This window comes from Chionomys nivalis, chromosome 17, assembly GCF_950005125.1.
Source record: "Chionomys nivalis chromosome 17, mChiNiv1.1, whole genome shotgun sequence".
In the NCBI taxonomy this organism is placed as follows: Eukaryota; Metazoa; Chordata; class Mammalia; order Rodentia; family Cricetidae; genus Chionomys; species Chionomys nivalis.
The window spans coordinates 8,162,945-8,176,932 of NC_080102.1; the positions used below are offsets into that span (position 1 = coordinate 8,162,945).

The 13,988-nt window shown below is 37.7% G+C and overlaps 1 protein-coding gene across 4 annotated transcripts in view; it reads right to left on the minus strand.

Annotated features, from left to right (window-relative positions):
• Positions 1–13,988, minus strand: part of Rspo2 (R-spondin 2) — a 123,293-nt gene that overhangs the window by 82,211 nt on the left and 27,094 nt on the right. Inside the window, exon 1 of one of the 4 annotated variants that reach the window (XM_057792856.1) lies at positions 10,421–10,504. The exons of the other annotated variants lie outside the window; for them this stretch is intronic. Coding sequence (XP_057648839.1) covers positions 10,421–10,481 — 61 coding nt within the window. The 5' untranslated portion in view covers positions 10,482–10,504. Of the gene's footprint in view, positions 1–10,420; positions 10,505–13,988 lie in introns of those variants that run through there. 4 annotated transcript variants of the gene reach the window in all.

Sequence of the window (13,988 nt, forward strand, 5' to 3'; positions counted from 1 at the left end):
AAATGACAATATTCTTGATAAATATGATAAGGACTATCTTGACAATATTTGCTAATATTTGATTCCATGTGGTATTGTCTTAAGAAGTTGAACCATGGCAAAGATTTTTCTCATTAAACAAACATTCAAACTCCTCTGAGTCCTCCTCTTTCGTAGTCCTCAAACGTGGTCTCTTGCTGGGCAGGATTAATACTTAAACTGACAAAGAGCTGAGAGAGAATATTCTCTCTGGATGTCTGATGGAATTGCCCATACCCTCTCTGGACATCTGATTGCCTTGACAAAGTCAGCAAGACTGTTCAGTTTGTTTAGAATCTCCCCTTCTCATGTCTCCTCTGGGCAACTGTCTATATGCTGCCATCCCTGCCTGCCACCCCTGACACTCAGTGGTAAAATATCCCTGCTTTTCCTTCATGTACCCAGAAGTTAGCCCAGCTACCCCAAGGACTCTTTGTTCCCACTGTAAAAATTGGGGGGAAGGGGATCGGCTTTTGAAACTACACTATCCAGGCTTAATACTTGCTAAAGAAAAACAAGATGCCAATTATCAGCAACTCTGATAATTTCTGAAGATAAATGCAAGAACTCGATTGCAGAGGAAGAATTATACATTTCAAGAGAAGAACCAGCTCTAAACTTATACACTATATTAAGACTCTTACAAAAGTGCTAAAGAGGAAAGTGGGAAAGGTTGGGATTTAGTTCTTTGATAAAGCACTTCCCTACAAACACAAGGCTCTAGGTACCATTACCAGCACTGAGCAAAAAGAAGGGGAAAAGACACTGGGAGTGAGATGTGGCAAACAATGTAAGATAGGAGACCTCATCCTGAAGTCCATCCTTAGAGAGAGGAGATCCAGTAATAGCAAGATCACCCAAAATAGTCAACTATGACATAGAATAAAGGTGCTTTGTAATGTGTATGGTCTTAACTCATATATCTTTTCTCAATGAGCTACTGCTGGGTACATCCCATGGGAGTAAAGCTAAGAGGATGTAGAGAACAGGATATCCGCCACAAGTAAGAAGTTGGAGGAAATCTTCAACATCCTACTTCAGAGGAATCCCAAAATGACTATGAAGTAAGATTTAAGGCAGTACAGCCGATTGCAGATCAAAGCCTTCGAATAAGAATTCTTTTCCTCAAAAGGATAAAATGGTTAGAACAGATTCAGACAAACTGAAGAGTTTTCAGTTTCATTGGGGATACAGTTAGAGAGAAAATACCATTCCAGAGAAAATGAGTCATAAAATTAAAAATGTAAGAAATACACTCAAGGGGATGGGATGTGATATAGCTCAGTTGGTACAGTGTTTGCCTAAAAGGCAAAAAGCCCTGGAGTTCATCCCAGCAGCACATAATTGAACACAGTGATGCGGGCCTCTGATCTCAGCATTCAGGATAACCAGAAGCTCAAGGTCACCTTCAGCTACATAGTTAGTTCAAGACCATGTTGTGATACAGACTCTGGGATGGAAGAGACAGATGAATGGAGAGAGGAAGACAGATCAATTCACTGTAAGGTGAGCCATTGGGAAAGAGTGGGTCTCATTACCTAGAAAATTAATTCAAGTGCTTTTCACGCTTTTTTAAATAAAAAATTGGACTGACAGGGAAGAACGCCTATATTAATGATTCATGTCATTTGCAATAAATCCTTTCACACTGTGGTATTTAACTGATGTTTCCCAAACCTCTGTTAGGTCAACAGGGAGACCTCAAACAGTCAACCAGTTTAACCAGAACCACATCGAATAAAACTGGGCCACACAGAAGTACTTTCCTACATATGATGCAACACAATACAAGTATGATTTCAAATGCCCCAGTCCTTCCACTATTAGTTAAAACTGACATCTTTCTAGACTTAGCAAAATATAAAGACATCGCTCAAGTCTCAGGAATTTCATATTTAGTTGGAATTAAATCTCTTTGTTCTTCTTTGCCAAATGTCTGTGTTTAATAGGGTAGAAAGGAGGTATGGATATGATTGAAAACCCAGACTAAGCATTAAAACTAAATGCATATATCACCAAGTGCTAAGATTTCGTCTGTAAAATACCCCAGATCTGAAAGTGCCAATACTCTAAATTTTATGTCTTCATCTCCTAGTAATTTTGGCTCTTACATTGAATGATTCATATATTAAAATGGATTTCATGCTTGTTCAAGAATTCTGTTACTACATGCGTGTTTATAGTAGTTCTAAAACTCAGCTTATGGTATACTTAAATGCAGCAAATATAGATTCCTCCATAAAATATTTACAAACAGAGAAATAAACTTGATAGATTTATTTTTTTATTTCTGGTCTGTGAATCTCACAATTTTTGATATATTCAGGTGTGCAAAATGAATTCAATTCAAAACTCAGTATTTTATCCAACACTGATTCTTTTTTAAATATTTATGTGTGTGCGTGTGTGTATGGGTGTGTCTGGGGGTTTTGCTGCATGTTTATCTGTATACTTGTGCCCTCAGAGGCTAGAAGAGGGTGCCAGATTCCTGAAATTTGAGTAATGAACAGTTGTTACCTGAGGATCAAACTCAGGTCCTCTGGAAGAACAACCCACAATATGATCCTTTCCATAGTAAAAGGAGTACGATTCATTTATCCCCTTCCTAGTTATATCTTTTTCTCATCTTTCGCAAAGCTGACCCATACTCCATGACAGGCTCTCAGTTTTGTGGGCTTTCCAGAGACATTCAGTTAAAGGCAACTGTCAGTCACATGTTCACATACTGCTTTTAAACTTTCCTTTAATGCTTTCTATTTTCTTGGCTGTTTGCATTGTTTGTTTTTCATTTTATACATTCTTTTATTCATTTCTCTCTCAACCAAGTTTATTTCTTTGTTCTTGTTTTGCTATCATGTATCAGAGCAATAAACAGTCTGAGGAAGTATCAACGGTCTTGCTGATTGACCATCTAGTAAGGCCATTATACACACATCTCCTAAAAATATAGTAATCCTTTATTGGTACATGATGTTATTTACAACATGTTCTTGTGAAGGCTGTTTGAGACTCTTAATAAGATCAGCATCATAAATTACTACTTGCCTACACATCTAGGAGCACAAATCTAAGTAAAATTGAAGACTAAAACTCTGCTTCTCCAGGTTCTGGATGGTTAGGCAAGATTTGTTGTTTAGAGCTCAAAGCAGAAATGTGATTGGTACCAGTTTAGTTTCTTGGTTGTGATGAGAAACCACCAGCCTCACTAGAAGCCCTGTCTGGGGGACTTATGCTTACATCTCACCCATCAAAACCCATCTTTCCATGGCAGACTCATTCACTCACCAGAGACAATGCCAATGCTCACGCATCTGCATTATGCATGCTTTCTCTCACTCACACTTTGCATTTCCTCTGTCGCCTTTGTTTCAACTGGCACAAAATATCAGTACATACTTACGGAGTACAGAAAAATAACTTGGTGCATATGCAACCGGCAATGCAAAAATTATGATCATTAGAATTCTCTTTCCTTTGAGCATTTATTATTTCTACCTATTTATAAATTTTATTCTTTAAGGTATTTTAAAATATATTGTGAATGACATTATAGCTACAGTTCTAGTCTACTGAATACCAGCACTAATTCCTCCTACCTAGCTGTATTTTAGTTATCAAATTCAGCCTCTCTCCATCCTCTCTCTCATTACACATCCTCTCTCCCAAAAAGACTGATTCTTGTTTGCATTTCTACAAATGACAACATGTGATATTTATCTCTCCGTGTTTATTTTATTTTGTCCTCCAGCTCCATCCATCTTGCCACAAGAGGCAAGAAATTTTGTTCATTTTATAATTGAATAGTATCCTATACAATATACTCACAGACCACAAACAAATACACACACCACAAAACACACACAAAGAAGAGTTAATGGGTACTATGACTGACTACATATTATGGGTTCTGAGAATAATTGTAAAATTGTAGTGGGAGTGCAGATGTTTCTTTGGCATGATGACTTCTCTAGTATGTACATACATAAGATGGAATTACTGAAAAACCAATAAAACAAGTGGATAAGAACATGCAAATTTGAAAAAGAGAAATTCAAATACTTACATAATCATAAAAAGGAAAACATAAAAGCTAGACATTTCTCACCCCAGAATATCTCAGCCTTCATAACTTCATGCTCCAAAACCTCCTATCTTTCTAACCACAAAAATATCAAAAGGTTTATTTAGAAATAAAATCCCTTGATATTACTCTAAAATCCATTAAGGTTTCTATCACCTCCAAACAATGTTGAGTAGCATCCTGAATTAGGTCTGTATATAAAGCATAAAATACAAACTGAGTTCCTGCTTCTTCTTTTCATCCACTATAAAAATACATCCCACCCTTATGCCCTTATTTTTAGTTATGATTCAAATTCATGTTTAATATAGTCTTCACTTTACTAATTTGCCCTCTAACAAACATTTTGGTTATTTGCTCTATCCTGGGATGGCCAAATGTTGAACTAAAACAAATTACAATTACCTAACTCAAGAGAGGACAGGAATATAAAAAACATTAAATTCCCCATAAGAATAGTTCTCCAACAGTCTCACTTTTAGAGATAAGACCTATATAAATCTAGAACCACTACAGAGATATTTCTATTATATTTCTCACAATCTAGTGATACAATATAACTGTGCTATGTATCTTCCCAGGAGAGAGTAAGCTTCCCATGGGAATGTCATTGCCTATGCACCCCGACACACCCAGAGTACAACTCAGAGCACCAAGTATTGACATCAGCTATTATTGTACAATAATATTACCAAAATAAAGGGAGTTTTAACTAAGGTTGCTTTGGATTTTTTTGATTTATTGGAAATAGAGTCTTTTCTCATACAATATATCTTAGAGTTTCCCCTCCCTCCACTCCTCCCAGTCTCTACCCCACCACATACCCTTTAAACTTGGCTCCTTAGAAACGAAATAAGACTCTGTATCACCAGAAACATACAGTATAACACCATATATCTGCAAATGCCAAATTTAGTAGAACATCTAGTGGAAAAGGCTCTCTCATGATCACTCAATCCCTAAGGCTGTCTCACAACCATTTTATCATAAAATATACGGATCACCTCTTCAAAACAATAATCAACTACATCTCATATCAAATGGGTCATTAACTTATTGAAGCAGTTTAACTCAGCAGGTTGTATAAATAAACAATGTCTTCTGAGTAAAGATTCCCTATCTTCACCTCAGTTTCTAGCTGGATATTACTTCCTTAGGTACAGCACACAGATTCCCTAAGTAAAAGAAAACAGAAATACAATATAGTTCTTCCATGTGAAAAACCCATTTCTTTTCCATCTAAGGTGTCTTTAAACATAAAACCACTTTTCCATAGTCCCCTCACATAACACAGGTAAAAACTGTCTTGTTCTTGAGAGCCTGGAGAAAGAACATGGGTGTTGGAGGGGTGTGATAATTCCCCACAGTATTAAAAGGGAGCAGAGATGTTCACCCCTTAAAGCAGTGGTTCTCAATCCTCCTAAGACTGCAACCCTTTAATATAATTCTTCAGGTCATGATAGCCCCCAAACATAAAATTATTTTATTGCTACTACATAACTTTAATTTTGCTATTGTTATGAATCATAATGTAAATATCTGCTATGAGACCCCAATGTGGTTCCGACTCACAGGTTGAGAACCACTGGCTTAAAGAATAAGGATTTAGTCTTCTCTTTTGTTGGCCTTAAGAGTCTCATGATCAATGGTCAATATTGCTAAAAGCAATAAAGATGGCCTCACCCACCTTCATTATCTCACAGAACTCTGCCTGGCAGGTACAATACCCACCCTCGTTCTCTAAGCCTTGGCAGCCCATTAAAGGAAGTCTCATCTCATTCTTAATACAGAGGCAGAATGTACCTCATAAAGTTCCCTATTCTTCTTGAGATGTGGGGGAGAGGAGTGAAGGAAAGAGCCAGAAGAAACCAGACATGAGAAAATAAGGTGCCGTGTTAAAACAAGTTTCCAAGAATGCAAGATGTAGTTCTTTGCTTTCTATCCATAGCACCAAAATCTAAAATGTTTTTCATGTCCTCAGCTCTGCAGATTTCCTTTGGGGAGAAACAACACTCTAGTCTATAACCAATCCTATATGAGTTTATGTGGAATGACATGTTGGGTAGCTAATAAATACAGGAAAAAGACAGATTGGCTATCTTAGGTGCTCTTAACATATACAGCTATTCCCAGAATTGTGTATGTTAAAAGAGCACCTTATGTGATCAATGAGGAGCAGGCAAATCATCCATACTGGATGTCTCAAATACATACAATAAAAAATAAGTATAAATTAGAATGTATTAAGGGAAAAGCAATAAAAGCATAGGAAACATGTTTTGGCCTTTCTCTCTCTTTGTTATACAGCTATATTTGTATATTACAGATATATCCAAAATGGGAATGGGAGGAAAGGAAGAGAGAAAAAGACAGTGAAAAAAAGATTGAGTCTTTACTTAATCAGTTTAAAATTAGCTTCCTTAATTCATTCAGATTCATACATATTCATTTACTCTTTACAGTCAGTAAAGATGACCCCTTTTATCATTACTGTGAGACAATAAAATTATATTCCTTTAGTCAAATGTTCTGAATTCAGAAACAAGAAAACATGAAGGGTTTTCACCATCCTGGAGGCACACACCACACTGCCCCCACAGCCCATCTGAAAGCAAAGCTCGGAAACCACCAGCTTCTGGTTAAAGTAAATCAGACCAGAAACAACGGGGTCTTTGTGGCGGAAACTTGAGTTCAAGTGCACGAGGATCAGATAAAATGCAACACAGGGCATCTAAACTCCAATGATAGGCTTTGATTTTTAGATTAAAAGTTAAGCAACCAGCAGCATTTGAACGCTTAAGAGAAAAGGATATACAACAAAATAAAGACTGGCTTCCTCATAGGTGGACAACCAAACAGAAAATGGAAATGCTGGAGGTGTTACAGAGTGGCCCTGTGACATCTTTATATTAAAGTGGCAATAGCTGTGCTGTATTCAATAGGACATTTTGTTATGATTATAGGTAACAGATATTGATAGCCATGTTTAAAAAATGTGTCTCAAAAACTACTGATAACAAAAACAGCTATTAATCCGGCAAGACACATGGTCAGGCCCGTGGTCTTTAAGGCCCCTCTCCTGTTCGAGGGGAGGAAGTGGTAGACGGAACGAGTTATGCAGCAGCGTGTGTCTCAATTACCGCTATAAAACCAGTTACCCAAATTCTTTTAGAACCTCTTGTTAGGAGCTACTCAGATTACCCAAGATAATAAAAAGCCAGGAAGCATAAGGGTTCTTTTGACCACACATTAAACATGAATTAAATTACTAAAATTTCACGGTGTACAGTCCCAATATAGTATGTTTCTATGTTTAAAAGTAGAAGTTAACAATTTTATATACTGAGGGTAGTTTTAAAGGAAAGCAAACACTTTTAACGAAAGTAACTCAGATCCACAATGTAACTCTTTACCAAAGATAACTTTTAAAAAGCTGGATTATGTAAAGGAAGTAAAAATATTAACCATAAAATATACTTGCAGAAGATGATTTTTGCAACAAAATTTTACACAACTTATGACCGACTTAAATACTGGAGCAGTATAAATACCCACCCATATACAGGAGAGTTGTTAAATACATTCTGGTACATCCATGTGGTAGAGTATAATACACTCACTCATCATTAAAAAATGAGTAAGATTCCTGTACTTGGGAGGCAGAAGCAGGCAGGTCTCTGGAGTTTAAGGATAGCCTTGTCTACAGAGGGAGTTTCAGACAGCAAGAGCCACATAGTGAGACCCTGTCTCAGAAAAGAAGAAAACTAGTAGGACTCCTAATCTGATCTAGGCTTATATTCAGGATATACTATAATGCTAAAGAATATCATATACTGCTATCTTTTGATTCCAAAACAAAAGGTAAATTTAAAAATATACATATGGGCTTCTTTGTGGAAAAAACCCCATGATATACAAAACAAGAAAGAAAGGAGAATGTGAAGAGTGTAGAAGTGGTGGGCTTCTGGAAATATGAACATCTCTTTCCATGCTGGTTCACCTTTCACATTTATGTTACTATCTGCCATACTGAAAATCAAGAAAAATCACAAGGATTGGGACAAGCGAACCTAAAATAGATAAAACAGAAAACGACTTATGTGAATTTATATATAGGCATGCACACAGACACATGCCTGCTTCTGGGCTCCATTGGCTGAAAAAGCCCAGAAGCAATGAACTTACCCAGCATACAAATTTTGTTTCCTAAGTTACTCTTCTCAACCAAATGACTCTTCTGAAAGAATGCTGACTCTATGGCTGGGTCAGGGAAAGTACAAAATCTGCTGAAGACATCTGGTTCCAGAGAGCAGTGCAATGTTCCCAGAATGCTAAGAACGTGCCATAAAGACCAGAGAGGCTCATGTCCAATCAGAGACTATTTGAGCAACAAGATAAATGGTAGAAGATTATAACTATCCATAGCAGAAAATAACAAAACATGATTCAATCGTGCCTAAGTAAATAGATGAATAAATAAATCAGGGAGAAGGGCAAGTTCTTCCTTACTATAAAATCCCATTCAGGGAAGACAAAGTAAATGAGGAACTTGACGGACTGCTGGAAATCGCCATGGTCATAGTTTCTCACTCTAGCTAAAAGCATTTAATGAATGTGTGATAAGAAAGGAAATTTCAGGCTAGCAAGATGCCTCGGCAGATAAAGCACATGCCAAGAAAATCAGGATGACCTGAGTCTGAGCCCTATGATCTACATGGAGCTAAGACAGGAGCCAGCTCCAGCAACTTGTCCTCTGACCTTCCACGCATGCGCCACTGCGTGCATATGCCCTCAAACGCGCGCGCGCGCACACACACACACACACGATTTAGAATGTAAAACAATACATTTTTATTTTTTGATATTATAAAATAGTCCCCTTTCTCCTTTTCCTTTCCCCCCTCTAAACTCTACCATAAAACCCCCTTTAAAGAGACAGGATTTTATAGAGTGCCCTAGTGTCAAAGGTCTTATTATAAAGTAATACCAAGGGAAACTGGTGAGTGTACAACTGAGACATTTCAATGCAGTGTTGAGACTACATGCCACCATAACAGGATCAAGGTGGCACCAGGTACTGCCTGATACAACGCACTGAGGGAAAACATTCCTGTCATATCCCAGACAGAGATGAAAGGCTTCAATCTAATCATGAGAGAAGCCCAAACGGAAGACTTTGTACAGACCAGCATTCCTCTAGACCGGTATTTATGGATTGGGGACAGTCTTAGTTAGGAGACCATTACTATGATAAAATGCCATGACCAAAGCGACTTGGGGAGGCAAGGGTTTATTTGGCTTACATTCCCATAACACTGTTCATCATCAGAGGAAGTCAAGACAGAAACTCAAGCAGACCAGGAACCTGGAGACAGGAGTTGATGTGAGTTCATGGAAGGGGGCTGTTTCCTGCCTTGCCTACAGCTCAATCTTATGGAGATATTTTCTCAAAGTTCCCTCCTTTCAGCTTGTATCAAGTTGACATAAATCTTTCCAGCACAGAAAGGCAGGAATCGGAGGATCAAATGGCAAGGGGAGTGAAGAGAGGGCAGAGGTGAGGAACACGGGGAAGGAAAGCTAAAACTTAGGGTCGTTTAATAGATCAATGGAAACATAACACAATAGAAGTTTCCTAAAAATATAAACATGTTAGAAGGCAACCTAAATAAAATTGCTAAATAATGGGGAATTCAGAGCTCCAATTGGACATCTCTTCTCACCAAAGGAAGCTCACAGTGATGGGAATGTATTACATCTATTGAAGTTATAGACAACAGGAACCTCCAATCCATGCTATTGCCAAGTCTGCTGATTGCTTTCCACAAACTGAGAGTAAGGCCCTATCGCTGAAGACAGCACTTATACAGTTCATGAAACATGGAAAAGTCGAGCTGATGCCTACATAGGGCCTTCACAACTACAGACTACTACTGTTCACGGAACTAGAGGTACCACGCATGCTACCAAAGGAGAAACACCAGCCCAGGTTCCAACCTTGCAATCTATGATGGAGTCCTGCCTGCAAGATATGCAGGTGCGACAGTGGCACAAAATTTGTGCGAACAACCGATCAATATCGGATGGGATTTAAGGCCCACTCCAGGTGATGGAACCCATCACTGACACTGCTTGGATGACCTGAGACTAGTTAGGCCAGGGACCTAGGGAATGGGTTGGATCCAATAAAATGTATATATGAATACTGAATCCAATCATATGCAAGAATGAATGTTAAATATTTTTAAATACTGATGTGCATCAAAAAATTAATCATACAATCCAAGTTTAGGCAGACTCTAAGATGAATTGCATCTTTCATACCCTTCCAAACTGTCTCAGGCCATTCCCGGGTCTGCTGATAGATTTGGTCTTTCCCCTTCATTTCCGTCTAGACTAGCGGTCGCTCTGTGGAGAGAACGGCATATACTAGTGTCATGTCTGCCAACTGTGACAAACCATTCTGTACATTACTCAATAAATGGAGTTCTAAATTCCTCACCTGACATGGAAGAGACCATCAATTTCCCAGTCCTTTGCAAGGATTGATTTGCCACAATCTAAGAATTTCAGTCACAGGTAAATCAGTTGTCCCTCAGGAGAAATTCCTGTTCAAACAGTGTCCCTGCCAGCCTCTCCACCCTACTAGTCTTTCTCAAGAAGGAAAAAGTTCTCAGGGTAGAGTTGAAGCAATGATCTGTTTGTTGTGAACCAACTGCCTCCAGCATCATTTGTCCTTTGGAACAAGTCTGTCATTCTGAAATTGTTACAGAAGTCAACCACCAAATGGAACCTTGTGGCTTCCCATACCACCTGTGCCTGGGCAGATCAGAATGTCTGAGTCAAGTTTAAATTAGAAAACTTATTTTTCTAGCTTTCAAAAGGTACTTCTATTATCAGCTTTCGCCAGTAACAAAGATATTTAGGCATCCTCTGAAAATCTAGAACAGTTAAAAACAAATGCTATTTATTGGCATCAAGTAAACTGTAGAATCCTACTATATCATCATAGCATATTCACACACATGCACACACATACACACATGTGTGTGCATTCAAATACAGATAGATATAGCTATGAATATATATATGAGTAGATAATAGATATGAAAGACAATAGATAGATGATATGTGGATAGATAGGTGATTGATAGATGATTTGATAGATGGAAGATAGATGATAGATAAATAGATGATAGAGAGACATATACATATATAGAAATACAGATAGATACATAGATGATACATTATTTAAATCATTACATCTTAGAGTCAGTTCAAATCCTGATTCTGATGCTTAAAGTAATGTGATTTGGGGAAAGTTTCTTAATATCAGAGCTCATCTTATCTTTTTCTTTCCCACTGTTTAAAAAGGATATCCTATGCAGCAGGGATCAGCAAACTATAACTCAGCAGCCCAATGTGGCCCATCACAAGTTTTTTTTTATGTTTTTAGAATAGAACTACGTTTATTCCTTTACATACAATCCACTAGTACATTTGGATTCTAAGGAGAGCACTGAAGAATCACTATAGAAATATGACCCATGAGGCCTAAAACATTTATTTTCTCGACCCCTATTATAAAGAGTGGATACAATGCTACAGACCACTGGCACCTAACATTTAGGTGACTGTTATCAAATATCATGATAATATTCAAAGTAGTATTTTTAAAAGAAAAATTGTCTGAAAACATATACATATCAAGTAATATTATATGGCCTGAGCAAGTTGGATGTATATACTTAGAACACACACATCACAAGTGAAAGAAAGAAGTCATGAATTTGAAAAGAGAGGAAAGTAAGTATAATTTTCAAAAATTTTAAAAGCCATTTAAATAATAAATGAAAAATTTCTATGGTCATGTAAAATTCTATACTCAAATACTACACACATTAAAATATTAAGAAAAAGTAGCCCATGAAAACCATTTCCTTGTTCTTCAAATCAGAAGGCTGAGGAGGCATTACTCACAGACCCTACATTGTGAAGCTTTTCACTGTGCTGATCTCAGTACCATCTTGCCTTGACATTTCTTCTGCCAAGCAAATCAGTCCATTTTACTTTTAAACCTGGCTTCAGTTAAGTTCTTAGGGTACAAGCAGAATGAAGCCAAGTTTTTGGCCAAAATATCACAGGGATGGCTTCTCTAACCACCCTATCAATCTCCTTTCCAATACTGGCTCAAAAAATGGTCTTTGTAAAAGGAAAGATCTTACATCCCTATTGGATCACTATTGTAAGGTGCAGGAAACTCAGGAAGCTGGAAGAGTAAACAGCCGGAGCCATTTCTTTTATTGTGGCATAAATAAATGGCCCCATTATGTCACCAACTAAAAATAAATTTTAATATTTATTTCTGATAATTCAAACTACATCTCACACATACTTTGAAAGGTCTGCAGATTTTTAGTGCATTTTTCAAAAACAGAGGCTAAACCTTCATGATTGCAAAATCTTTCAGTGTTAAGAAGATGTGCATATTGACACATGGACATGAAGAGTAAATGACGGAAACTCTAAACATCTTCCTGTCTTGAAAATTCAAGATCAAATATGAATGAAAATGTGGAAATAATATTTAGTGGGAATGTGGAAGGTTAGAGGTTTAGTTGGAATTGTTTCTTTTGTTTCTTCCTGTAGATGGCAGAGAGGGGAAACATGGCCTTGCATCAGGAAAGACATCAGCTTGCTAAACTCAGCTGCAGCCTTTTAGAGGCAATAGACTAGAATAAGGTTGATGCCTCATCCTGACTGCGGTGTAAGTGACCCAGAGACTATGGCAATGACCAACCTGGCAAGAAATGGTAAAGGAAAGCACAAAGCGACAGCTGTCACTAACGTACAGCTTATACAGGTGAGAACTTTAATCCAGGAACCTTGACTGGACCACAGGCATTAGGTCAAGGGCAAGTACTGGCTGAATTTTGCCTCTAAAACCCAAATTTTGAAGTCTCTTGCCCAATTCAAAGATTGAAGTTTATTCTAAAGGCAACAAAGATAGCACAGAAAAACAAGGAAGTGATAGTGATGGGGTCTACCAGTTTTTGGCTTTACCCAACATATTTACACGAATTTTTATAAACCTATTATAGTCCCTGTATTGCACACCCTCTGAGATTCACCCATTGAGTTTCATTCCTGAAAATGATAAACAGGTTGAGAGCAGACACACTTCTGTGTTATCATTGTTCCTGATGACAGTTTCTGGCTATTGAAGACAATGCAGTATATATAAACATAGTCTTCTTTTGATTTACTGTTTTTAAGGTGGTTTTTACGTGTGTGTGTGTGTGTGTTTTCTTGACTTCATGATTAAAATATGGAAATAAAAACTGACTTCTCTCTACAAATCTTCCTGGCTGTTTTTGGAAAAATAAACATTTCTTATTAAGTACTACAGCACAAATTGTTGATGACTACCTTCTTTTGTCTCAAGGATATATTATGTCCTCAAATTACAGTGTTGGATCTTAGTCTCTAGCAGCTCTTGTCAACTATGACCTTTGTGGGAGGGCTGTATTGCTATTAGAACTCTGTCTGATCCTAGTATCCCCGCCACAGCACCCATCCTCCATATCCTTCATAAGACAGGATATGGAGGATATCACACTTGACTGCGTATCTTTTCATATATTCACAAGAATATTCAAGATGCCACATAGCCATCAATTAATGTTCAAAATTAAGCTCCTCTGGAGCCCATTTTTCTCTTTAAGAAAAAGTAAATCCTGGGTCCACTGAGACAGCTCAGCAGATAAAACTGTTTATAATGTAAGCCTGATAACTCTGAACCCCAGGACCCATATAAAGACAGCCCACACGATGGCTAGTGTCTATAATCTCAGCAGCATTCCTGGGCAGTGGGCAATAGAAACAGAAGACT